The 26,839-nt window shown below is 45.2% G+C and overlaps 1 protein-coding gene across 5 annotated transcripts in view; it reads left to right on the plus strand.

Moving 5' to 3' along the window:
* The window catches only part of CPNE4 (copine 4), a 526,674-nt gene that overhangs the window by 18,763 nt on the left and 481,072 nt on the right, over positions 1 to 26,839 (plus strand). The window contains exon 1 of one of the 5 annotated variants that reach the window (XM_070072817.1): positions 346 to 646. The exons of the other annotated variants lie outside the window; for them this stretch is intronic. Within the exon in view, the coding sequence (XP_069928918.1) occupies positions 624 to 646 (23 nt within the window). The 5' untranslated portion in view covers positions 346 to 623. Of the gene's footprint in view, positions 1 to 345; positions 647 to 26,839 lie in introns of those variants that run through there. 5 annotated transcript variants of the gene reach the window in all.

Genomic DNA, 26,839 nt, shown 5'->3' on the forward strand with positions numbered 1-26,839 from the left:
TGTTAGAGGTGAAAGGAAACAGTAGGGCTGGGAGCCTGCAGCTGTCTGGGCTCTTTTTGAAGATTGCCACTAAGAGCTGTAGCCTCGCCAAGGTTTGGGTATCCAACCCTCTAGCATCGTCTGGGCACACCCTGAGTCGAGCTTCCTCAGGTGTGGGTGGAGGAGGAGGATGGCAGTGAGAGAGGTGTGGCTGTGTGCCAGTGCGTCTCCTCAAAGGCACCCCCGTCCCTGCCCCGTGGAGCCTCTGAGCCCTGGTTTCCTGATGGGCCGCCCAGGAAGCCGTGGACTGAGCAGGTCACGTGATGCCTCAGCACGGATAAGAGGAGGTCTCCCACTGCACCTGCTGGTCGAGAGGCAGTGGGGCACTGGCTTTTGCCCAATCCTCCCTCAGAGCTCCACACCCTGGGCCATGAGAAGCAGCTTTCCTGAGGCTGCCTGCCCAGGACTCGTGGCGCAGCATTTGCAAGAGGTGACTGGTGCTGGCCAGTGAAGCACCAAATCGGCCTCAGACGTGAGTCACCTACAGCTTTATGCGGGGGCACCCACCAGCCTGGAACTAGGTGCTAGGTGCCCAGTAAAGCAACAAGAGCTGCTTTGGAAACAGAAAGGGCATAAGAGTGAAAATGGAAGACCCAGAAGCCCAGGGGTAAGACGTGTCCCCCATTCCTTTTCTCCCCTCGGCAACCCTCCCTCCTTTTCCTCCCATCCTTCCTTCCCCCGGGGGCTGTCTTCCCTTCCCTTCTCTTTTCATCATTCCTCACTTCTCATTCTTCTCCCTCCCACCATTCTTCGCTTCCTCTTCCGTTTTATCATTTGCTTTCATCTTTTTTCTCTTTCCTTCCAACTACGATTTCTTTCCTTATCTTCTTTCAACTCAGCAGACTTTCCCTGTAATCTACTGGGTGCTGTCTGTTTTTTTTATGTTCACGCGTGGCGTTTTGATTTCCTCTGCTTCTCGGTGGGTCCCTACAAACCTTTGTGTCCTGGCTCCCCCTCCCCAACTCCTTCCTTCTTCCTTGCTTGTCTTCCTGAATCTTGTAATCAGATGAACATCTACCATATGTGATGTCCAGCCTTAGAGGGGAAAGCTAAAATTTTGGTGGATTTCACTCTCAGGAAAGTGAAAAATTAAATTTAGGAATTGAGGTACAAGACGTGACAAGTCGAATAATAGTAGTCCCGTGATGTCACACACACCAACAGAATGTGACACGATTCCATACAGTGTGAATGTTACTGCTGTTGAGTGGAGTGAGAGACCTTGTGTGTTCTGAGAATAGAGCCAGGTTTTGTGGGGTGGCTGGATTTGGGAAAAGCTTATTGGGCAGGAAGGTAAGCAAGGTTTCCAGAGAGGAGAGAAAATTACAATCCAGGAAGGGAACTGATGTAAGAGCTCCATGGTATTGGGTTGTATTTTTGTCACCTGCATTTTCTAAGGAAAAGTTTCAAGGGAGCTTTTGGCTTCTCTTCCCCTCCTGGGAACTGCTGCCTCCTGTTTCCCTGGAGTACATTTCTCTCCCGCTGGCCACAGGCTCAGGAACCGGCACGTCTTTGTCAGACTATCTCCTCATCACACAGAGGGGTCACTTGATGCCTTAGTCATTGTTACCTGCAGTGGGAAAGAGAGCATGGAGATGCTATTTCCAGCATGGTGGTTGAAATTCCAACTTTTATTTCTGTTAGATTTGGGGTGAGCTGGAGAGCTAGGATTTAGGTTGCAGTTCCTAGGTTGGCATCTCCAGTATGTCTCAGTCCAATCCAGTATGGAATGCCTGGTGTGTCATGGGGTTTTTGTTTTATTTTTATTGCAGCAGCTTAGGATTGAAAGAGTTTTAGAGGTTGCTTTGTTTTTCCCATTGTCTAATTCTTTATGCCAAGAAATGTCTCCTATTTTTCTTACTCCTTGGTAGGTACATTTCAGCTGTGTGTTGGATGTTTTCATAGCAGATATGCAGTAAAAACCAATTGAATTTCTAATTTCACCACCTCAGTCATTGAGGCAGTATTTGAGTTGCAGGTGCCTGACAAGCCCTAATCCTAGCCTTCTGTCTGGGTCCCCCGTGGAGGTGATGTGAATGAAATCTGGCTGAGACACCGTATTGTCAGCCTGGTGTGGAAATGAATGAGTCTTGGTTCAGGTTCACGCTCCCCACAGTGCTCTGTCTGATCTCAGCCTCCTTGGCTGCATTACTGTGGGGGATGTGGCATGGTTGGGGTTCCCTCTACTCATGACTTTTTAATTTTTTGCCCTTAAGTAAAGGAAATAATCCATATGTCATATATGGGTGCTCAGAATATTGGTATTCTCCTTGGTACATTTCGATTGATTATTGAAAGTTCACATTCTGACATCCTATCACTGATGGTGTGTGTGCTGGGAGCAGGTAGGTGTGGGAGATTTACATCCAGCTGGTTAGGGTAAAGGATTTCTTTTCCTTCCAAAGACAGCATGTGATTCTTAGGGGCTGTTTGATTTTTCCTTTCCTTTATCAGGTGAAATCGAGGTAATGGTTTAATCTTGTAGAGAAAGGAAGGGGGAAGATGCCTCTGGTGCTAAATATGAGGGCACTTAGAAAAATGTGGACAAATAGAGTTAAAAGATAAATTCATTTTTGTGCAGAAAAATATTGAAAAGCCGTGTCTATGAGGAGGTCTTCAAAAAGTTTGTGGAAAAGTGACTATTATGGGAAGCTAGCTATACATAGATTTCAGCTTTTTGTACTCAAATAAATTTATCTTTTAATTTCATTTTTCTGCAGACTTTTTGAAGTACCCTTGTATAAGTCTAATGGTAAACTCGCATAGAATAATATTGTCAAAAGACAATTTTGAGATTATTTTGTTTAACTCCTTGTGTTGTAAATAAGAATGACCTAAACCCAAACGTGTGGAATGATCTGTGCTGATGTAGCAGATTAAAGATAAACCAGCATCTGAGTATAGGTTCTTTGACTCCCTGGAGTAATTGGACATGGAGAATCTTTGCACCCCAGTATGAAAATATGTTAGACTAAGAATGAAATGATAAATGATTTTATCAGCAGAAAAATATCAGTGTTGTTCCATATTTGATTATGAATGATTTAACAGAATTGTGAAAAATTTTTAAAAAGAGGGTGAAACTGTTTTTAAGAGTAACAGGAGCTTTTACAAAAATATACAGGGTATGTTTTTAAAATATTCTTGGTTAAAAAAAGATTGTTATACATAACATTCTTAGAGAGTGACTTTGGAGGTATATAATACCAAGATTAATAAATCTACCCAGTTGCTTGAAAACTGTCTTATAACTGCTTTCATGAATCACGAAAGCCAAGAACCTAATATATTAAAAGCCAATGAATGTATAATCCTCCAAGTATGTTATGGAATACCATCAAAAATGCAATTAGGCTGCATTTCTACTCCTAAGTGTCAATGTTAGGAAAGAAAAAGAAGACTAAAATAGTTTATGCATTAAAAACATTTTAGGGGTTGTCTCTGTGGTGCAGTAAGCTAAGCCTCTGCCTGCAGCACCTGCATCCCATATGGGCACCAGTTAACGTCCCAGCTGCTCCTCTTCCAATCTAGCTCTCTGCTTATAGTCTGAGAAAGCAGTAGAGGAAGGCCCAAGTGCTTGGGCCCCTGCACCCGCGTGGGAGACCTAGAAGAAGCTCCTGGCTCACGGTTTCAGATCAGCCCAGCTTTGGCCGTTGTGGCCATTTGAGTAGCGAACCAGTGGATGGAAGACCTCTCTGTCTCTCCCTCTCTCTGGCTGTAACTCTCTCTCTCAAATAAACAAAATCTTAAAAAAAAATTTATAAGGAAATAAAAAAAGAAAGAAAAATGGAAATAACCTGGGTATTCAGTAGTGAAAAATCCAGTCGTAATCTGCAGCCCAAACTTGGCCATGCCCATCCTTTCTCCTCCTCAGCTGCCCTAGCCTCCCCCAGTCAGTGGGAGAGTCAGGATGGCTGACCTCTGCTCTTGCTGGAGCAGAGTCTTGAAGAGCTGGAGAGATGTGGTGGGGTGGATAGAAGATGGGGCGGGCTGGCCCTTCCCTTTAGGGGAGGAGCTGAGGGGTGCTCCATTCTAGGGCCTTCCATTCTGGGGCCTTTGAAATAGGGGTCTGCTGTCAGAGCTGTTGGACACATCTTCTTGCGGTTCTTCTAATGGCAGCTACCACTTTTAAAGCTCAACCCATCTTTGGAGCCCTCAAGCCCACAGTGCCTGTCCAGTTCAGGAGAGGGTGACATGGATGAGCGGACTGTCAGTTGCACAGTTTGGCTCACCTTCAGCTCTGACCTTGTTCTCTGTTTTCCCTGGAGTTACCCCTGGCTCGGTTGCTCTTCTGTGTTGGCAGCATTGTGAGAGCTGTATTTAGGAGCGCAGGCTTTTGGAGAGGGGATATCTGGGCTCAGATCTGCCATCTACCACTTGCAGCCATGTGATGTAGGGCCGGCTACTCAACCTCTTTGTGCCTTTGTGCTATTATTTATCAACATGAAATAGGAATTGTAATCAGCATCATCAGCAACATAATGATAGTTCCAACTGGTCGTTGTGAGTTTTATTAAATTAAAAGGGGCTTAGAGCTCATTGTTGAGTAGTGCCTAACATAGAACAATTGTTCTTCAAATTTTAGCAATTATTATATTAATTTAATCTATAGGGACACTGGCCAAAGATGGGTTAATACCAGGATGTACAAAGTAAGGTCTTTAGAGGAATTATGGTTTAATCTGGGAAACTGAATATTTTCATTAAAGGAGAAGGAAGCTGGGCTTGTGCTGTGACATCCAGCCAAAGATGACTTGTGATGTGTGAGGACACATCACCACTGCCTCCCACTGCCTGTTGGTCGTGGATGGGGCAGAGAATCACTTTTCCCAATGAAGTATATTCTGCTCCAGTTGATGTCTGCTAGATCCAAGGCCTTGAGAAATCCTGTGTGGGTTTAATTCAGTGCTTAAGAAAATCTTGTAAGTGCCTGAATCAATATAACATACACAAATTCCTAAATATGCTCCTGTTTTGGGGACTCTCTTTTGAGATGTTGTCCCTTTAATATCCTGCGAACATGGAGAAAAGAGACCAGTGTGACTGGCATAATCTTAGAGTAATTTATGAATTTCCTGGTGCCAGGACACAAGCCTGGGTGTTAGCGTTTTTGATGTATCTAGAAGGAAGCTTGCATGTCCCACACGGGTCTTTCTCTTACTGCAGGATTCCAACCATCCTATGTTAATCCCCTCTCAACTTGATGATGATAGAAGGTAGGATCAGAGGAAGGACTTCCCACTGTGGCCATCTCCACTTCGAATTTCTAAAAACCTAGGAGCAGCCAGGACTCGAACCAGCGCCCATATGGGATGCTGGCACTGCAGGCGGTGGCTTTACCCACCATGCCACAGCACTGGCCCCTGAAGGGTTTTGACCCAGGCTCCTGTAGTCTATGCTGCTTTCTATTGCAGTTGCTCCTGCTAATATGCCATATTTTCTCATCATGAAAGTCTTAGGAAATATGACAGTAACGGGAAATTTAATGAGTTTCATTGAAATGAGGCTGTCTTCCCCCATATATGCAGCGTGCTGGCTTTTTTACAATTTCAGAACAAAACTGTCCTTTGGGATTTGACTTTGCATTTTTAAGCACTGAGTCTGAATGGGATGATTAGATTCCCCTTCCCCAGCTGCCAGAACCTGCTCACTTCTTGGTAGGTGTTGGGTTTTTCTGAGTCAGCAGCTCTGTGCGAAATGTCCCCATGAAACCCAAGGTGCTTGGCATCCCGCTTTCAATCACTAGAAGGGCTGCATGGAAGACTGTGTTAGCAATGTGTGTAAAATCCAGAATTCTGACCAAGGAACCTTGAAAAGGCAGCAGGAGTTCAGGGGTTCCTGTCTTCCGTGTGTTGTTACCCTCTCTGCACGGAGAGGTTGTCAGTCCGCCTACAACTCATTTCTACGGTTTTGAGCAAATCCTTTCCTGGAGCAGCAGGGGGCCTGTCTGTTGGCCTGAGCTGTGAGACCCATCTGCTCAGCAGGCTATGCCCCCGGCTTGGCTCAGGACTGCTCCGTGTGGACAGGACCACGTTGCTAATTTGCACAAAGGCGCCCTATGGGCTAGCAGCAGTCTTGTCCCTTCCTCTCTCGGAGCTAGAGGGCTTCCAAGGCATCTTGGAGCTCTTTGATTTGAAGGCCTTTTGAGGCAGTCTGTGTGGGCTGGCTAAGCAGTTCTCTTCATGCTCTGTGGTGCTCCTCTGCCTGGGGTGCCTTTGAAGCCGGCAGGGAAAGCCGTGTGCCAGGAAATCCATGGGGCTTGGAAAAAGAGAGCCCTTGGGTTGCTGTAAGGACAGGGCTCTGGAGACTGAGGAAGCACAGTTGAGGCAACTGTTGGCTATGACAGGGGTAAGGGGGGCAGACCAAAGTCAGGTGTGGCTACGACTGGCCTGATTTCGCTCAGCTTTGAAACAGTGAGGAGAGGACAAGGCCCCTCTGGTTCCATGCACTGGGAGAAAAGGGGACATGTTCCCAGACAATCTTTTCTCCCTTCCTGGTCCTTACTGGGGCTATGCTCACCTCTGAAAATAGAGGCCAGAACACAAGAGTGTTGCAATGCTTGGGCTGAACAATGGGACAAAGGAAGTTAAGGAAGGGCCATGTTTTGTTCTCCCACTTTATTGGGCCTTAGCATTCAACACTCAGTTATTTGTGTCTGTGTAGACCTGGTGCTAAACACTTTCTTAGTCCTTGTAGTATAAGCTTCATACTTGGTTAGACAAGGCTCTGGTGCTATCTGCATTTGCCTGAAAATGACAGAGTCTCGCTGAAGTCAGCTGATGTGCCCAAGGCTGGGAAACTAAAAAATTCTGCATGTAGGGTTCAAACTAGATCCTATACCCCAATGATGGTACTTTGAATGCCTTCTCCTGTGCCTCCCCATACAGCCTAGACTTGCTGGTACAGGCAAGGAGAGAACATACTCAGCTGCTCAGAGTTAATCAAACCCAGGGATTCTCACTCTCAGTACTGTTGATGTCTGGGGCCAGAGAACTACTTATTGTAGGCACTGGGCCTGTACATTGCAGGTTGTTTAGCAATGTTCCTGCCCCTGTATTCACTTGGTGCCAGTGGTATCCCCTCCTGCCACTGCCACTCACTTGAAGCAACCAAAGATATCCCAGACTTTGCCAAATACCCCTCGAAAGGCAATCGTCTCCCTGGTTAATTGAGAATCATCCCCATAACCATTTTTTTTCTGTGCAAGGTTATTGTTTTTAACTTTTATTTAATAAATATAAATTTCCAAAGTACAGCTTTAGGATCACACTGGCTTTTTTTTTTTTTTTTTACTTTTTTTTTTTTTTTTTTGGACAGGGAGAGTAGACAGTGAGAGAGACAGAGAGAAAGGTCTTCCTTTTCCGTTGGTTCACCCTGCAGCGCACCGCGCTGATCCAAATCCAGGAGCCAGGTGCTTCTCCTGGTCTCCCATGGGGTGCAGGGCCCAAGCACTTGGGCCATCCTCCACTGCACTCCCGGGCCACAGCAGAGAGCTGGCCTGGAAGAGGGGCAACCGGGACAGAATCCGGTGCCCCGACTGGGACTAGAACCCGGTGTGCCGGCGCCGCTAGGCGGAGGATTAGCCTAGTGAGCCGCGGCGCCGGCCAGGATCACACTGGCTTTTTCGCCCATAACCTCCCTCCCACCTGCAACCATCCCATTCACATTAAGTTTCATTTTCAATTATCTTTATATACAGAAGATCAATTTAATATATACTAAGTAAAGATTTCAACAGTTTGCACTGACACAGAAACACAAAGTGTAAAGTACTGTTTGAGTATTAGTTATACCGTTAATTCACATTGTACAACACATTAAGGACAGAGATCCTACACGGAGAGTAAGTGCACAGTGACTCCCGTTTTTGATTTAACAATTGACATTCTTGTTTATGACGTCAGTAATCACCCTAGGCTCTTGTCATGAGCTGCCAAGGCTATGGAAGCCTCTTGAGTTCGCCAACTCCAATCTTATTTAAAGAAAAATATCTCCACACTGATGGGTTCTGTCTCCCCATTTTGCACCAAAATTCAGTTAATGATGGACCCTTCTTCCTACCTGCCGACTCCTTGCAGGTTTTCTGTCATCAGGAATGCTTCACCTTGTTGACATCTTCCCAGATTTCCCAGATGGCATCTCTTTGAGCCTGGAGTCTCCCAGGAAAGCACAGAGAGCCCCCAGCTCTGGCAGCAGCATGCTCTTCCCTGTGCTAAACACCTCTGCCCAAGCAGCAAGTGCTCCCACAGCACAAGCATATGGCATCCACTTGGCCTCTGAGAGCCATGCTGAGCATTTAACAAGTGTGGAGGGAAAGGGACCAGGCTGTGCTGAGCACCAGAAGCTCACAGCATGGGGCCTCATCCTCTAGGAGCATCTGGGCTGTGCTTCCTCAAGATCCTGACACCACACAGGCCAGGCCCTTGCAGGGAAAGGGGCTGGTGCCTTGAAGCTGTTGCATTTTGTTGTTTTAGTACATCATAGAGCAGACCCCAGCAGCTGCCACAGAAAGAGGTCTAGAAGAGTCTTATGGCCCAGTGTGCCAATGCTTATCTCTGATGCCAGGCAGGCACCATGCTGAGGCCCACCTTCTGCAAGGCCTGAGGATGTGGACAGCCCAGCAGTGACCCACTGTGTTCCACGCGCACAGCCTCCTGAGGACAGGGTCCATCACTCAGACAGTTCTAGGCTGATAAACAACCTAGGGAGCAGGTGGCTTTGCTACTTAGCAGTTCAATTTAATAATCCCAGGGTACACAGGCTAGAAAGGTAATTTGTGTATTTTACCCAAAAAGTGGACTGCTTGTGAATTTTTAAATAGTTTTTATTTATTTATTTACATTTTGTTGAAAGGCAGGGAGACAGAGGTTTTCCATCCACCGATTTACTCCCCAAATGCCCACAACAGCCAGGACTGGGTCAGGCTGAAGCCAGAAGCTCAGAACTCCTTCAGGTCTCCCATGTGGATGACAGAAATCCAAGTATGTGAGGCATCATCTGCTGCTTCCAGGGATGAACATTCTCAGGAATCTGGATTGGAAGTGGAGTAGCTGGGACTCAAGCTGTCACTCTGATACAGGACTTCATTTCCCAAGTGGTGAACTTAACTTGTACACCAAATTCTTGACTCCTCGTGAATTTTTAGAATTATGCCTTGAGTAAATATCTCCCTCCTAGGTAATGCCATCCAGAGGTATTGATAATGGGTATTTTAATGAGTTTTTTTTTTTAAGAAATAAGTTTTTGGATCTGAATAAAATCACCAGAAAAATTCTCTAGAAATTCAGCGAGTTCCTTTTCGTGGAAGGGTTTTTGGGCATACCATGAACCATAGCCAGCAGTGTGACGTGCACATTCCTGTCCATGTACACCTAGGTGCACAGATACTCTCATGAAAATGTGGTGGGACTGGGGCCGGTGCTGTGGTGCAACAGCTTAGCGCCCTGGCCTGAGGCGCCGGCATCCCATGTGGGCAATGGTTTGAGACCTGGCTGCTCCACTTCTGGTCCAGCTCTCTGCTGTGGCTTGGGAAAGCAGTGGAGGATGGCCCAAGTCCTTGAGCCCCTGCACCCACATGAGAGGCCTGGAGGAGTCTCCTGGCTCCTGGCTTCGGATCGGCACAGCTCCAGCTGTTGCGGCCAGTTGGGGAGTGAACCATCGGATGGAGGACCTCTCTCTCTCTCTCTGCCTCTCCTCTCTTTGTGTAACTCTGACTTTCAAATAAATAAATGAAAATTAAAAAAAAATGATTTGGGGCTGTAGGCCAGATGAGCTTGCTTAAACTCCAGCTCAGACACTTCCTGCGTGAAAGCCTGGGTGACTTACTTAAGGTCTGTGGGTCTGTTTTCCTGTACTTAAAATAGGAGCAGTAATACATCTTGGCATTGGTGTGAGGGTTAGAAATAATGTTAGAGCTCGCAAAGCACAGAAGGACATGATAATAGTAGTAGTGGTATTCTCACAATCCCTGTGTGGATCATGAGTGGTGTAGCCATTGCGGTGCAGGGGTCAGTCTTCTCCACTTGGCATGTTGCATCCCATATTGGAGGACCTGGGACCAAGTCCACTTTCACCTCTGCTTCTGATCCAGCTCCCTGCTGACGTGGTCAGGAGATAACAGATAATGGCTCAAATACTTGGGATGATGGCTCAATTGCTTGGTTCCTTGCCACCAATGTGGGAGACCCAGATGGAGTTCCTGCTTCCTGGCTTCAGCCTGGCCATCTCCAGCTGTTGTGGGCATTTGGGGAGTGAACCAGCAGATGAAAGATTTCTCTCTCTCTCTCTTTCTTTGTCTTATTGTCTTTCAAATAAATTTTAAAAAATGAATAAACATTTTAATAAAAGAAATAAAGATACCAGGTCTATAAAAGAGTTGTTTTGTTTAGATTACTCTCCAATAGTTAGACTTTCACACTCGTATAGTCACTCTATTTCACTCTTGGGACTGGATGTAGATGTTTTCCATTTTGATGTATTTTATTTCAGTCTTCATTCAGCAAATAGTGATTCATATTCTGGGAATATGAATTATTTTTGAAATAACAACTCTAAGCCTTTTATTCATCCTACAAACATTTATTAAGCACCTGCTTGTATACCAGACACTGATCTAGAGGCTGAGATGCAGCAATGAAAATAGACCCACAGGCACCAGCTTTTGTGACACAACAGGTTAAGCTGCTTCCTGTGATGCCAGCACCCCATATTGGAGCACCGATTCCAGTCCCAGCTCCTCCACTTTCAATCCAGCTCCCTGTCAATGTGCCTGGGAAAGCAGCAGAAGATGGCCCAAGTACTTGGGCCTCTGCTACCTACATAAGAGACTCAGATGAAGTTCCAGGCTCCTGGCTTCAGCCTGGTCCATCCCTGGCCATTGTTGCCATTTGGGGAGTGAACCATTTGATGGAAAATCTCTTTTTCTCTCTGTTCCTTGCCCCCTCTCTGTCTTTTGAAATAAAGAAAATAAATCTTTAAAAAACATTTCATTAGGGGCTGGCGCTGTGGCATAGCGGGTAGAGCCACCACCTGCAGTGCCAGCATCCCATGTGGGCACTGGTTCGAGTCCTGGCTGTTCCACTTCGAATCCAGCTCTCTGCTGTGGCCTGGAAGGGCAGTGGAAGATGGTCCAAGTCCTTGGGCCCCTGCACCCACGTGGGGGACCCAGAGGAAGCTTCTGGATCCTGGCTTCGGATCGGTGCAGCTCCGGCCATTGCGGCCATTTGGGGAGTAAACCAGCGGATGGAGAACCTCTCTCTCTCTCTGCCTCTCCTCTTTTATATAAATAATAAAATAAGTCTTTAAAAATTTCATTAAAAAAAGAAAACAGACTCACAAACTCCTGCTTTCTGAAATTGACCTACCCAGTATATTCCAGCCATGCCTCTAGGAAAGAAGTGTGCCATTCAGCATTGGAGATACATTGTGGACAACCTCATGCCACCATGTGTATTAGGTGCTTGAGGAAGCCAGATACGGTGATGAATTGAAATACTAGAATATGGCAGTGATGGTGGGTGTGCTGATTAAATGACACACAAGCAATTGACTGTCAGACAGAAATAAAAAACCATGACAGGTGTCAAGGCAATCCAAGGGTTGATTTAGAATAAATTTATGGATGAATAAATCATTAAGACTTATAGCGGAAATCAACAGTCTAGTGCCTGGAAGATAGTATGTGAATGTTTTAATGAATAAACTGTTGAATGAAGGAAAAGGCTCCAAGGAATACCATGCACACCCACTTTGCCTCACACAGCAGCTACGCTGAACTCCTTGGCTTTGTCGTCTCATTCAGTCCTTTCAGAGCTCTACTAATAAATATATATTTTTTTAATTTGACAGGTAGAATTAGAGAGAGAGAGAGAGAGAGAGAGAGAGAGATCTTCCTTCTGTTGGTTCACTCTCCAAATAGCCACCACGGCTGGCGCTGGGCCAATCCGAAGCCAGGAGCCAGGCACCTCCTCCTGGTCTTCCATGGGGTGCAGGGCCCAAGCACTTGGACCATCCTCCACTGCCCTCCTGGGCCACAGCAGAGAGCTGGACTGGAAGAGGAGCAACCAGAACTAGAACCCAGTGCCCATATGGGATGCCGGTACCTCAGGCAGGGGATTAACCAAGTGAGCCACAGCGCAGGCCCCCAATAAATGTTCTTTTCTCCATTTTTGCAGCCCTGAGATTTGGAACTCAGGTTGTTACCTGCCCAGGTTCATAAAGTGAGTCAGTGGGGGGATTCCCAATTGGAATGCAGTTGCATTGGACTCCAGAGCTCCTTCTTGGAGATAGGAGAAAGCAGTCACTTGAAGATTTTTCTTGATGGTTTGCGTCTTGTGTTGGGCCAAATACTGGTGTCTGGGATCAAAATGAGATGTGATGTGTTGTGGCTTGAATGGGATTTTGCTGCCCCAAATCATGATTTTAAAACCCTGAAGTTTTATGTTAATGGTGTTGGCTTGATTTGGGAAGTGATTGGGTTAGGCTGCTGGGGAGGAGCCTGTGACAGACTCACGATGACTGTAGGTCCTGGACTTCAGTCACAAGCTCTGTAAGACCCCTGCTCTGTTTTCTCTCATTTAAATGACATCATCCTCTTAGCTCTTCTTCCTCTTCTCTTCAAGAGAAAACTAGATCAAAGATTCCAGAAAAAGCCACCTGGTGGAGGTACTGAGAGCACCATCTACCTTATTAACAAAAAATAAAGGGTGACAGCCCTGAACCAGCTGAAGCGGGGGCCTGTTACTGCAGCCCTGGATCAGTGTCGCAGTGAGGGAATTGCATCCAGCTCTGGTGTGCTGTTGCTGTTAGAAGTGATTTTCAATAACTCTCCAGTCCTGAGTCAGCAGGAAACGGGGTAGCACAATGCCACGTAGCTGTCTTCTCACATCCAGCTGATTGGGAAATAACAAATTTTGCCTCTTATTTCCCCTCTGAGGCCTGGGAGTGTCATACCCTGCAGGGCCGTGGAATCCACAGCTGCTTCTGATTGCTCCTTGCAGATCAAGGCGATTCACTTCTCAATCACCTTTGTATAATAACAGCAGAGAAGTCAGAGAACTGCACAAGGCAAAGGAAAGGTTAAAGATTAAAGCAAAGTTAAAAATTAAAGAAAAATTGTGGGAAATGATGAACACGGTTTTGAAGTTTTAGGAAAATAAAGGATTTTGAAGTTACATGACTTCAGAAGATGAGTGAAACATAGCTCATTCGGAAGCACCTGGCTTCTTATGCTATTGATGTCTCTTGGAATTTCCCAGCCTGTAGCTACTTAGAGCTAACCCAGTTAGAATTGTAAACAGGTTTTACACCTTCTGTGCTGTTCTGTTTCTGATAGAAGGGGGTGGGGAGTGGGGAAGAGATTGGTGTTTCTGAGTCATACACTTGATTTCCCAAGGATCCTGAGAAGAGGAAATTGCCTCAGTGTTATTGATGAGAAAACAGGTCTTCAGAAATCACATTGGCCAGGACCGCATATCCAGGTGTTTTCATCTCTGGACAACCTCTGTGGAGCCTTCCTTTCTGTAAGCTCATGTGTTTGGCAAGCAGTGAGGGACCACATTCCTTAATTGGAAGGAGGAGCTAGTTAATAAAAGACAATCAGAATCAGTATTTAATAACCCATTACTATGTCTGGTGTTGTGCTAGGTGTAACACTTTCACCTTGTTTTGATCCTAATTTGACAATGACAGTGCTAAGCCCCAGAGAGGGAAGTAACCATCCTACAGCCATACCACCATTAGACGTGCCCTGTCTTTGTGTGCTTATGACTTTCTTTTCTCTCAGACTTTAAACTTCTTGATGGTAGGGACTGTTCTTAAATAATTTCTTCATCCTTTGACCTCCTGCAAAGTGATTTTCCCAGATTGGGCACCTAGCAAATGTCTGAGTGAGTCATTGTCAGCTGACCCTGGGGCCAGCCCTCCTTGTGCTTTTGGTCCCTGGAAAGACTCCCATCACTTTTGGCCACATTCTATTGGCTGCAAGGAATCATATGACCCTTATAGATGCCAAGAAGGTGAAGAAGGGAATTTCTCCCTTGTGCCCCAAAGGAGAGGAAAGAGATATGAGTGAGCTCCAGAAGGCCCTGCCCAGGGGTGCTGCTTCTTCACTGCATTTCTACCTTGGAAGGCAGGAAGGATTTCAGGTCATGGCCATGAGATTTCTTTACAGTGTGGACCTGCAGTTCCATTAGACCTGTGAGGCTAATGTCAATTGCACATACTTAACCACAGGGACTCAGGTCCAACTTTGTCTACCTGGAGTTTCTAGGTGTTGGTTACACCAAGTAGCTGTGCTTTTTTTTTTTTTTTTTTTTTTTTGAAAAACAAAACAAAAAAACAAAACCCCCCAAAATCCTTGGAATTCTTTAGTTTTGTAGATTGTTCACTTTTTCTTTTTAAAATTTATTTACATGGAAGGCAGAGTAACAGAGAGGGTTGGAGGGATTTTCCATCCATTGCGTCACTCCCCAAATGCAACGTATGGGCAGGGCTAGAGCTGGGGCTCTGCCGTGCCAAACTCAGGAGCCTGGAACTCCATCCCAAGTGAGTAGCACAGGCCCAAGTTTTTGGGCCATTGTCCAGTGCTTTCCCGGGTGCCTTGTGGGGAGCTGGAAAGGAAGCAGAACAGCCAGGACTTGAACTGGTGTTCCACTTTGGGGTGCTGGTCTTACAAGTAGCAGCTTGTGAAATAAAACTACATACTGTATTATCCCACATTTCTGTTCTCTGTCCGACAATTGTTATCTGAATTTCTCCCATCCCCTCTGCACACATGTGCATTCTGTATTGGAAATTAATATGTCAAAAGATTCACAGCTGCTGTATATGTTTTTCTAAGTTAAAAAAATTATACTGCAAATAATTCAGTTTTTGTTTTTGTTAAATATGTTATAATCAGAAAAAATACATTTTGTATAGAATAGAAAGGATAATTGAGAGTTCATTTTTATAATTCTCACAGAAAAGTATTAAGCGATGCTTATTATAGATTGCCTGCTTGTGCTGCTTCTCTTTTGAAATCATTTAGAACTTGGAGACAGTGCTGAGAACAGGGGAAGAGGGAGGGAGCTGCCATTCAGAGATGAGGGGACCATCCTTTCCATCACAAAATCCAATTTAATTAGGGTCAGCCAGCCCCTGCTTGATGCTTCCCCTCTGCCCTTCCAGGGTGGTGAATTCGGGCATCTTCTGGTGAATGCTGTTGTGCAATTAAAATGCTGGTGTTGGAAGTTTCAGCATCTCCGTTTCCATGGCCCCTGGCTGTCAGCAGCCTTATCTTTTTAATCAGGAAGATTGTACTGCTCCCTTCCATCAATTAACTTTTTACTTTCTCTCATCCCAACAAACTCAGATGGAGAAGGGACACATTAATGGAATTTTAATGTAGTCATTTGCCACTTAGGAAATGCATGAAAAATGGCATTAGAATGGTTTGTACAACACAAGGATGATGCCCTGCTGGTGTTTGATTCTCAGGGCCCCTTACCTACTGTAGAGCATTTGGGTAAGCAGACGGCCGGTTGCCCAGAAGCAGATGGTAAAGATGGCCTCCCATGGAAACAGGGGAGAGAGGGGCCCTCAGTTATCAAGGTCATTACATGCTCTGACGTCTGAACCCTGAAAAGAAGGAGATCAGATCCTCTTGGCCTGCTCCCCAGGAATGAATGATCTAGGCAAGGTCCTGGAGTCCTAATGGGTTGACTGCGCAGACCAGCAGCTCAAAGCCCCCTACCAGAGAGCTTCCTCAAAATAGACTGAGAAGTTGCTCTCTGTGACCAAGTGGCAGCCATGGCATCACCTGTAGGGTCTCTGTGCATGCCAGTGCTTATGAAGGGAGTGTGCTTGTTCATTGCTTGTGGAAGCTGTACTGGCTCACATTTGCCAGGCATAGATAAACAAACAGATTGCATCCCTGACAGTGCATTCCATTGAGAACTCACACTTAGTTCATTTAATCCAGCCCTTCTTGAACCCTAAGTGCATACAGATTACCTGGGGATCTTGTTAAAATCCAACTTCTGACTCAGCAGGGCTGGAGTAGGACCTAAGATTCCGAATTCCTAAACAGGCTACAGATCCAAGGAGTGCACTTTGAGTTGCAAGGATTTAATTGACAGCCATTATTTTCCTTAGGGATCTTTAGCCTATTAGTGGCAAAGGTTGGCTTCTTGATACAGCCCTTGCTTAAACTTTCACTACCAAAAATAATTGTTTTAGTACACTTTGATACACATATAACTGTTAAAGGGGTTAATTTGGGAGGAGCTTTGTTCTGTTTTGAAATTGGTAGCACAAGTGTCCAAATGGGCACCATTGACTGATTTTCCACAGGATTTTAAAATTTTTATTTATTTATTTAACTTATTAGAAAGACAGAGACACAGAGATATATCCCATCTGCTGGTTCACTCCCCAAAGGCCTATAATGACTGTGGCTAGAACAGGCCAAAATTGAGAGCTGTGAACTCAGTCCAGGTCTCCCACGTAGGTGGCAGGAACTCAACTATTTGGGCTCTCACCTTCGGCTTCCAGCTACTGCAGACCCTGAGAGGTTGCAGTGATGGCTCAAGTGATAGGGTTCCTGTCACCTGTAGGAGAGACGCAGATGGAGTTCCTGGGTCCCAGTTTCAGCACCCTTCGGTGCACATTATCAGAAGGCTGGAGTTGGGAGTAGGGCTGGGACTCAGATCCAGGCACTTCGATATGGGAGGAGCTTGTCCCAAGCAGTGTTCTAACTGCTATACAGAACACCTGCCCCTTCTGCAAGCTAGCAGACCCCCTTGCATAAGCCCTGCATCCTAGTTTTGCAAACTGCAGACTTCTACAAGGATAGAGCACGTGAGTGCTGAATGAAGACTTTCCTGTCGTTCTTCATATTGTGGAGTGCTCTCTTTCAGGATGATTTTGGAGCAATGTGCATTTGAGCAAGATGTGGCATAAAAATGGAAGAAATTCCTTTGGAACTTCATTGCTGTGAGAATGATGAGTCTGCCACACATTTGTGAGAGCCTCGGCCCCTGTCACTTGGTTTCTCTTTCTCTAAGCTTTCTACAAGGCGTGGCTTACTTTAATATTCCCATCTCTGCAGCAATTGGTCTTTGACCTCCTGAGACTGCTCTGAGCACCGTGCTGTGTAATTGAGATGACAAATGGGGGAAATAAGAGAAGTCAAGAAAGCAGATGTTGGGGGGGGCGGTGGCTGTCACCACAGTGGGTGTGAGTGCCAGAGGCAATGACAAGATTGGCAGCCTAACGGAGTTTTATTAGAGGGTACTGCTGTGTCAGTGATGATACCATCCATCGGAAAGGAGCCCAGGACTCGCTGGGAACAACATAACCTGGTTAAGGAAAATCAAAGTGTTTGCAAAGTATTACAAATAGGAAAAAAAGTCTATTCAGCAGTGGCCGATCTTGGGAAGTTAGAAAGATACATTCAGTTTCATATTGGGTACTGGAGTTAATGTCAAATGATTTATTGCACAGGGAAAGCCTTACATAACCTCATGTCACTGGGAGGGACTCAGTGGTACAGGTTTCAGCCTTGATTCAGCCCTCGACTCCTAGACATTCTCATTTGTGGAGAGGATGGGATGAGAATGACTTAAGGCCTATCTTCCATCTACTTCATAAAGAGAGGAGGACTTTAAAAAAAAGATTGCTTTAAATCATATTTTCAGTGAAGATGGAATTTTTTTTCCTTTTTAAAATTTTTGTTCCTTCATGGAATTTATGTTTTTTTTTAAAGACATTTATTTTGAAAGGCAGAGCTACAGAGAGGCAGAGGCAGAGAGAGAGAGAGAGAGAGAGAGAGAGAGAGAGGTCTTTTATCCACTGGTTCACTCCCCAAATGGCCTCAACAGACAGAGCTGAGCTGATCTGAAACCAGGAGCCAGAAGCTTCTTCCGGGTCTCCCATGGGTGCTTTTCCCAGGCAACAGCAGAGAGCTGGATCTGAAGTGCAGCAGCTGGGTCTCAAACCGGTGCCCATATGGGATGCCAGCACTGCAGGTGGTGGCTTTAGCTGCTATGCCACAGTGCTAGCCTCTAGAATTCATTCTTTAAAAAGATTTATGTATTTATTTGGGAGGCATAATTACAGAGAGGCAGAGGCAGAGAGAGAGGGGAGAGAGGTCTTCTATTCACTGGTTCACTCCCCAATTGGCTGCAACAGCCGGAGCTGCACCGATCCAAAGCCAGGAACCAGGAGCTTCCCCTGGGTCCCCCAGATGAGTGCAGCGGCCCAAGGACTTGGGCCATCTTCTACTGCTTTCCTAGGCCATAGCAGAGAGCTGGATCAGAAGTGGAGCAGCTGGATCTCGAACTGGTGCACATATGGGATGCTGGTACTGTAGGCAGCGGCTTTACCCGCTATGTCACAGCACTAACCCCCAGTTTTTTTTCTTTAAAAAATTTTTTATTTGCTTATTTATTTTAGGCACACAGAGGGAGTTCCTGTCACTGGTTCACTCCCAAATGCCTGTAACAGCTGAGGCTGAAGTTATGCTGAAACTGGGACCCAGGAACTCCATCTGCGTCTCTCCTACAGGTGGCAGGAACCCTATCACTTGAGCCATCACTGCAACCTCTCAGGGTCTGCAGTAGCTGGAAGCCGGAGTCAGGAGCCAGAGCCACACATTGAGGCCAGTCACATCCCACGTCCAGTGTGGGATGCGGGTGTCCTGCTAGGATAAAATGCCTACCTCTCTTCTCATTTGAATGCTGACAAGTATAGGGCTTCCGGTCCAGGCCTGTAGGCTTTGGGTTTCTGCCAGAGCAGTTGCCACTCACATTTGTGGTGCATGTGGTTTTCCTTTGCAGCCAGATTGCCTATATCATTTCATCTGTGGCATGTTGATGAAAACAAGTGCATTGTTGACATTATCTATTCATCAGTCTTGGGTAAGAGTTCCCCTCTGCCCCTTTATGAAAGTGTTTCATTTTGGTTCTTCTGAATTAAGACCAATCATAACCCTCATCTGTTCAATTCAAATCATCTTTTGGTGACCTAGTTGACCTTCTTGTTCTCTAGCCTGCAGACTAAATCATTTGGCAATCAGGATTTAATTGGACTTGCTTTGCTGTCTTGATTGGGTGGTGATATTCAGATCCTTAGACTTGTCCCTCCTTGTAACACCTTCATAGACAAGAGCAGAGAGGCTGGGTGGGTGTTGTGGTCAGCTACTGCTTATAGTACTGGCTTCCCACATCAGAGTTCTGGTCGAGTTCTTCCTGCTCTGCTTCTGATTCAGCCTTTTGCTTATGTGCCTGGGAGGGTAATGCCCAAGTACTTTGGCCCCAAGTACTCCAGCCCATGTTGGGGACCCAGATGGAGCTCCTGGCTGAAAACAGGCCCAGACATGGCTATTGCAGCCATTTACCAGTAGATAGAAGATCTTTGTCTCTTCCCCTTTCTCTCTTACTCTGGCATTCAAGTAAGTCAATAAATAAATCTTAACAAAAGAGAAGGGAAACTCTTAGCTTTAAAAAAATGCAGAGAGGGTAAAATTGTTTTGTCATGCTCATGACTCATTTTACTGATTGTTGTTTTGAGTGGATCTGGGCAAAGTTCTTAGCACTTCTGTGCCTCAGTTTTCCATCTGTCAAATGTGGGTTGATGATGGTTCATAGCTCAGAGGGTTGATGATGTGGGGATGATTAAGTCCATAAGGTACTGCCCATACTGTATATGGAATGACACTGCTTCAGGACTTTTGACTTATTTTTTTCTGTTAGCTTGCAGTGTTTTTCCTTCCAATATACAAATTGCCAGCTCTCTATAGGTTTTTACTCAGTAATTTCCTTCTCAGTATTTCCCTGATCAAAAATATTACTACCCATGAACACCTTATACCCCCTTGCTGCTCCATTCTTTGTCCTTAGCTCTTACACTACCTAAGAAACTGGGTATTTTATTTCCTTATCTTGTTTATTGGCTGTTAAGCCTGGTCTCTCCACCAGTAGACAGTGGGGCTAAGAAATCTTGTGCCCCTTTTATTCCAAGTACCTGGGGATGAAATAAATATTTGTTAAATAAACGTAGTGTGCTGAGCACTGCTTAGCACATAGCAACCACTTACAGAGTGTCACATTGTGCCTAGGAGACCTCCCATTGCCTTCTCTCCACACTTTCTCCAAATTCTGTAGCTGAATCCAGTGTTAATTCTTTCTGAGCCCTCTCAGATGGTCTTCTTTGCCAGTTGCTCTTTAAATCGCACTTTTATGACAGTATTATGTTTTCATCTTCCTATCTTGTTCTCTGATTATTTCATATGGAGTTGGTCTAATCTTCCCAACTACTTTGTAGTTTGCTGGGTAGCAGGAATAAATAACTCATACTTTTTTGCTATTTTGTTCAGCACAGTGATGCAGGCCTATTGGATGTTCACTGAGTACTGTTGCTATCCCAGAAATGCTATACTACCACAGAATTTGCCATTTACTAACCAGAAATCAAGCAACCAACTGAATGGAAAAAAAAAATGTCATTTTCAAGCACACATGGGTGAAATGCATTAACCAGTGCTTCTGTCCATCACACTAGGGTGCTTTAGCTGTACTGTGCTTCCTTTCTTCACAAAGGTTTTACTATAGGGAACATTTTAAATATGAGAAAAGTTTAAAGAATTTTACAGTAAATTTGCACCTACCTGTTAGTCTGCCATTATTATTATTATTATTTTTTTTTTTTTTGACAGGTAGAGTGGATAGTGTGAGAGAGAGACAGAGAGAAGGTCTTCCTTTTGCCATTGGTTCACCCTCCAATGACCGCCACGGCTGGCGCGCTGTGGCCGGTGCACCGCGCTGATCCGAAGCCAGGAGCCAGGTGCTTCTCCTGGTCTCCCATGGGTTGCAGGGCCCAAACACTTGGGCCATCCTCCACTGCCTTCCTGGGCCACAGCAGAGAGCTGGCCTGGAAGAGGGGCAACTGGGACAGAATCCGGAGCCCTGACCAGGACTAGAACCCTGTGTGCCGGCGCCACAGGCGGAGGATTAGCCTATTGAGCTGCGGCGCTGGCCGCAATTAATTTTTATTGTGATTGCATTATCACCCATATCTCCATCTGTCCATGCTTTTATGTGTTTTTCAATCCATGCTACGTTTTGGCCCATTTCAAAGCAAATTGCTGACATCAGTGCATTTCTCCCTAATTACATGGATCGAATTGAAGTTCGACACTACAACCACCATTCTGACTTCTTTACAACGTAGAATCCTTTGCCTCTTCTAAACCTTCATGTAAATGGAATCATTGAGTATGTGCTCTCTTTTGCATAAGGCTTGTTACTGAACAGTGCTCCTAGATTCATTCATATTATTGCATCCCCATTCCTTTTCTTTGCTGTATATAATTCCATTGTATGGATGCATCACACTTTGTCCCAGTTGATGGATATTATGAATAAGTTCATGGATACTGTGTACAAAGGCTATCTCTTCACCTTGGAGAAGCACCTAGGATTGATGTTTCTGAGCCAGAGAGTATACTACCTCTCTGTTTTTTGTCCTTAAATGAGCCTATACTTCTTCCTATACCACTTGTCCATTGTGTGAATTGCACTAACTCTTTCCTTGGTCTGGAGTGCTGCTCTCTCTGTATCAAATAGTTTTGTCCCTATCACTGTGTAACTGCCTCTTTCCTGTCACTCAGATCTTGGTCCTCCCTGACTGCATATTCTAATCACACAGTCCTTATTTGCACATGCCTCTATTTTAATTATCTGTGCAGTGCTTCTCACCATCTGATAATTTTGTTTTCCCTCATTATAATATTGGCTAGGGACAAGGCCTATCTGTTTTACTAATATTCCATAAACTAAAATACTCTGAAATCCCTTCATTTGCAACAGTTTAGACTACTTTGAGGTCAGAAATAGCATGATGTGTAGTAGATGCACAGATATTTGATGAAGAAATGACTACAGGGATGCATAAATAAAATTCTGAATTGCTGGAGCCTCCTCCATCTTACTCCTTGTTGCATCTTAATACCCAGTACATGGTAGATGCTTACTAAGTGTTTCAAAAATGAGTAAGTGGGAACAATTCCTTGGTGAGTCAGAAACTATCCAGAAAAGGTAATCCTGGAATTGTCTTACCATGGGAAGGTAGTTACCTTGATTCCTTGAATATGCTCACTACGTGGGCGAAAGTGAATCAAAGCTGGGAATATGAAGCATCCATCTTTGTGGTTTGATATTCAGGGAAAAATATCTATGGAAAATCCTCTTGTAAGCTCATGTGAGCAAATTAGCTCATTCCTCTGGTTAGTGGTGCTTGGTACCTGGCAGTCACCATAGCTAAGGAAGTGAGGGTGAAGGAGGAAGCACTTATCTTACTGGGCAGTTAATACACAGTGGGGTTTGTAGGTGGGCATGGTTTTCTTGTTTGGTTCATGGATCTTCATCCAGGATGCCTGCCGCTGCAGCAACAGGGGATCTTTGAAGTTCAAGGGAAGGAAAAGTCAGCATTTCTGTGCTTTTGGAATTCCTAGTGTTGTAGAGAGTGAAAATTGATAAAGGATGCCTGATGATATGTATGGCCTTCCTTTATCAACCTGACTGTGTACTATGTAGGGGCAGGGAATTAGACTTGTCCATTGTGTGAATTGGGAATGGAGTCCTTGAATCTTGCAATACCTCATGGAAGAAATAGACAACCAATGGGGACATCAGAAGACAATCTCCTCAGCATCTGCTCTTCTTTCCATTGGCACTGAAACTGTTCATTTCCTAAAATCAGTGCCCAGTCTCTCAACCTCGTCCTCTGCCACAGTGCATAGTGGAGAACTCTGCTTCAGTAGAGACCACACCGCAGCAGCCAATTCCTGTTGTGTTTCTTACTCTCAGCTCAACACTTGCCCTTTCCCTGTTAGTAGGGCCTGGTTCATACTCAATAAGGCTTTGCCCAGCGCATACGTTGAACAAAATCATATTTTCCCTTGGTTTGAGGGAAAGTTAAATTGGTAGCATTCAAACCACTGAGAGGAGGGAGACTAGCGATGAGAGGAAGCGTCTGTGAACTCCTTTTTTTTCTGCAGGAGGCACAACTCTGGACAAGCCGCCAGCATTCAGCAAGGTTTTGTAAATCAGGAATTGCAGTTCTAAGGGAGGGCTGGTCACTGTACAATGTAGCATTCTGTGGAGCAGAATTTGTTCCGTAATGTGAACAACCATCCCACATTATATCTTTTGGAAGCTTCAACTGTGCTTTATTCAGTTGTCATTTTAAAATATCTGAGCTTTAAGAACATCCTGAGGTAGAGGATTCCAGGATGGCAGCCTGAGAGTGGATATCACCTCCTCCTGTTTAACCACCTCTCCTGGGTCAGGTGGGGGCTGTCACTGACCAGCTGTCAGACACTGGAGGTGTAATTGAGACCACCTTGCCTGGGATTTCTGGATAAGAAAACAAGTTCAGGACTTTGTTCTTCTTTGGGCCAGACAAGTTCTAGGAGATCCAGAGACTGAGAGGGCAGTGGGGAAAATGGCCAGAGATTGGCATAGGGGAACCTCCCAAAGAATGAGTCCAAATGTGTTCTTTCTAGGGACAGTGCATCTTGCTGGTTCCAGGGAGACAGTAAGGAGTGAGGCCATTGCAATCTCTGAGGCCAGGACACCACGGATTCTTGTAGTCAGAGGCCTGGGAGCAGAGACTTCCTCTAAGAGAATGGAAAGGAGATGAATGGTAGATGTTAGGTCTTCACCAGCCCACAGGGGCTGCAGCCATTCTGCTCTTTGCAAGTTTCCTAGCACCTGAGACAACTCATTTGATGGCTGGAAGGTAGGACGGAATACTTTGTACAGATGTCAGCTCATGATATTGAGCTGCTAGAGATGCAGGATGAACAATAGTGACAATACACAGATTTGCCTACAACATAAAAAAAAAAGACTCCCTGGAATTTTTAAGTTATTTTAAAATTAAACATGTGGCAAGTTCAACTTAAAGAGAGAATAATCGCTATTAAGAATTTAGAAGATGAATGAACTATTTCAAAGTACAGAACAAGGGCATGAAAATACTAAACTTGTGAAGGGTACTGAGTGATGCCATGAGGACCCAAGGCCCAGACATGGGCGTTCCAGGAGGAACACAGAAGAACAGATGGAGGAGAGGCAGTTATTCCAAAAAGTCACAAAAGAAAACGTCCTTATGTTGAAGAATTGGAATCTATAAACTGAAGGTCCTTGCTGAGTTTTGTGTGGAGTCAATTTAAAAAAAAATTAAAATAAAAAAAAAAACCACACAATTGGGATTTTTTTTTTTTTTTTTTTGACAGGCAGAGTGGACAGTGAGAGAGAGAGACAGAGAGAAAGGTCTTCCTTTGCCGTTGGTTCACCCCTCCAATGGCCGCCGCGGCCGGCGCGCTGCGCTGATCCGATGGCAGGAGCCAGGTACTTCTCCTGGTCTCCCATGGGGTGCAGGGCCCAAGCACTTGGGCCATCCTCCACTGCACTCCCTGGCCACAGCAGAGAGCTGGCCTGGAAGAGGGGCAACCGGGACAGAATCCGGCACCCCAACCGGGACTAGAACCCGGTGTGCTGGCTCCACTAGGCGGAGGATTAGCCTAGTGAGCTGCGGCGCCAACAATTGGGCTTTTAAAGTTCCTACACTTTCAAAACCTGGAAGAAATGATCGGAAGCTTCCAAAGTGTCCGAGGTTGCAGGTGAAGAGGAGAAGGCTCCGACTGGCATCTGTGGTTCTGGCAATTCGACCAGTGGTAGAAATGACAGCTCTGAGAAATTTGGGTTTTTATGTCTAGTGTTAACTTCCCTGAAGAGAGGATGTTCCTAGTTTGAAAACAGGAGACTAAGAAACGCTAGATGGTGCATTGAAAGAGGACTGAAGACAACAAGTGGACAGCCCCACAGCACTCTCATTGCTTTCAGTGTTACCAAGAAAGCCCCTTACTCAAATTTCCCCCAGCCCTTGCCATGCTCTCCTTCCCACTTTCATAGGAAATAGTTCTTAGAACTAGGGATGCTGGAGAATAACAGATTTTAAATGGGTTTTGTGCATCAGCTGGTCCAGTGCCATCCACTACAAAGACTGGGAAAGGAGGGAATGGTAAATGAGTGAACCCAGGCTTCATAGGGAATGAGTGGGAAAACCAGGACAGGAGCACAGACCTTGTCCATGGTCCTGTGGTTCAACCAAGTCAAAGTGAGGAAGTGCTGTAACTTTAACATCTGTTCCATATCCTTCCAATAAATTAGTTTAAGTAAACCTCGGTGTTTTTTGTGGTTTTTCTTTTTGTTTGTTTGTCTTTGTTTTTGTTTTTGCTACAACTGAAGGATCCTAAATGGTCAGATAGATGTTTAACTATTCTCTGTTTCAATCCTCATGTGATCAAAACTTGACCTAAAGCTGACATTTTCCCTTGATTTCAGCATCTCAAGTTTCCTAAAAAGTGTTTCTCCTTGTCAGACTTGACTACTCTTCAAACCCAACAAGTGACGAATCAAACTCACACTGTCATTTACAACCTGGCTGTGTCATCACATTCCTCTTCCTGTCACTGCGATCACCATTCCCCCAGAAATGCAAATTGCTTTTCACAAAACAGCATTTTTTTCATCATGCCACTGCTCTATTCAAAATCCTCTGCCTTTCTCTGCTGCTTGCAAGATCATATTAACCCTGTGGCCTTACATTCAAGTCCCTGACAGATATGGTCACTTTATTGCCATCAGCCTAATTATATTTTAATATCCATACTGTGACTATCCTAGATATTGCATCTAAAATGACTCCCCTCCCCCAATAAAAACTGTTCTTTGTGTTGCATGTCATAAAGGATTCTCTGGTCCAATGCTTAAAAATCACAGTTATGGGGCTGGTGCCGTGGCTCACTTGGCTAATCCTCCGCCTGCGGCACCGGCACCCCGGGTTCTAGTCCCAGTTGGGGTGCCGGATTCTGTCCCGGTTGCTCCTCTTCCAGTCCAGCTCTCTGCTGTGGCCCGGGAAGGCAGTGGAGGATGGCCCAACTGCTTGGGCCCTGCACCCGCATGGGAGACCAGGAGGAAGCGCCTGGCTCCTGGCTTCGGATCAGTGCAGTGCGCCTGCCACAGCGGCCATTTGGGGGGTGAACCAACGGAAGGAAGACCTTTCTCTCTGTCTCTGTCTCTCTCTCTCTCACTGTCTAACTCTGCCTGTCAGAAAAAATCACAGTTATGGGACTTCATAAAGTTCCATTAATACCACCGATGGGTCCTTAAAGCTACAGGTATCTGTAAAATATATAGCTTTTGTTTAGGCTAGCCCTTTAATTTTATTCAAATAAACAATTTATGGACTGAATCAGTGTCATGTAACTTCAGGTAGCAGGATGTAAGTGAAGACATCTAGATGACTGTTAGATGTTGCATCCATCCTAAGGGTACTGTTTTTCAGGAGACCCCTTGCCTCTTGCTGTCATAGCATCCAGAACCTTCAACTGTGAGGGCCGTCCAAGCCATAAAGAAGTAAAGTGACTATCCAGGCAGAACCTGACCTACAAACTTTGTTTCTGTGATTAGGATAGCAATAGTTGTTGGAACATCTGAAAAATTTCATTCCCTAGTGGTCTATTCTTTCAACTGTTGATTACAATTAGATTTTAAATATCCCAGGAATTTTTTTTTTCAGGCAGATGAACAAGAAAACTGGAAGGATGATAAACTCCTAAAGCCTTTATGTGGTGATAGATTACGTTAAAACTGTGGTGGAAGGACCAGTGTTGTGATGCAGTGGGTTGAGCTGCCACTTGTAATGCCAGTATCCCATATTGGAGACCTGGCTCGAGTTCCAGCTACTCTGC

This window comes from Oryctolagus cuniculus, chromosome 4, assembly GCF_964237555.1.
Source record: "Oryctolagus cuniculus chromosome 4, mOryCun1.1, whole genome shotgun sequence".
In the NCBI taxonomy this organism is placed as follows: domain Eukaryota; kingdom Metazoa; phylum Chordata; class Mammalia; order Lagomorpha; family Leporidae; genus Oryctolagus; species Oryctolagus cuniculus.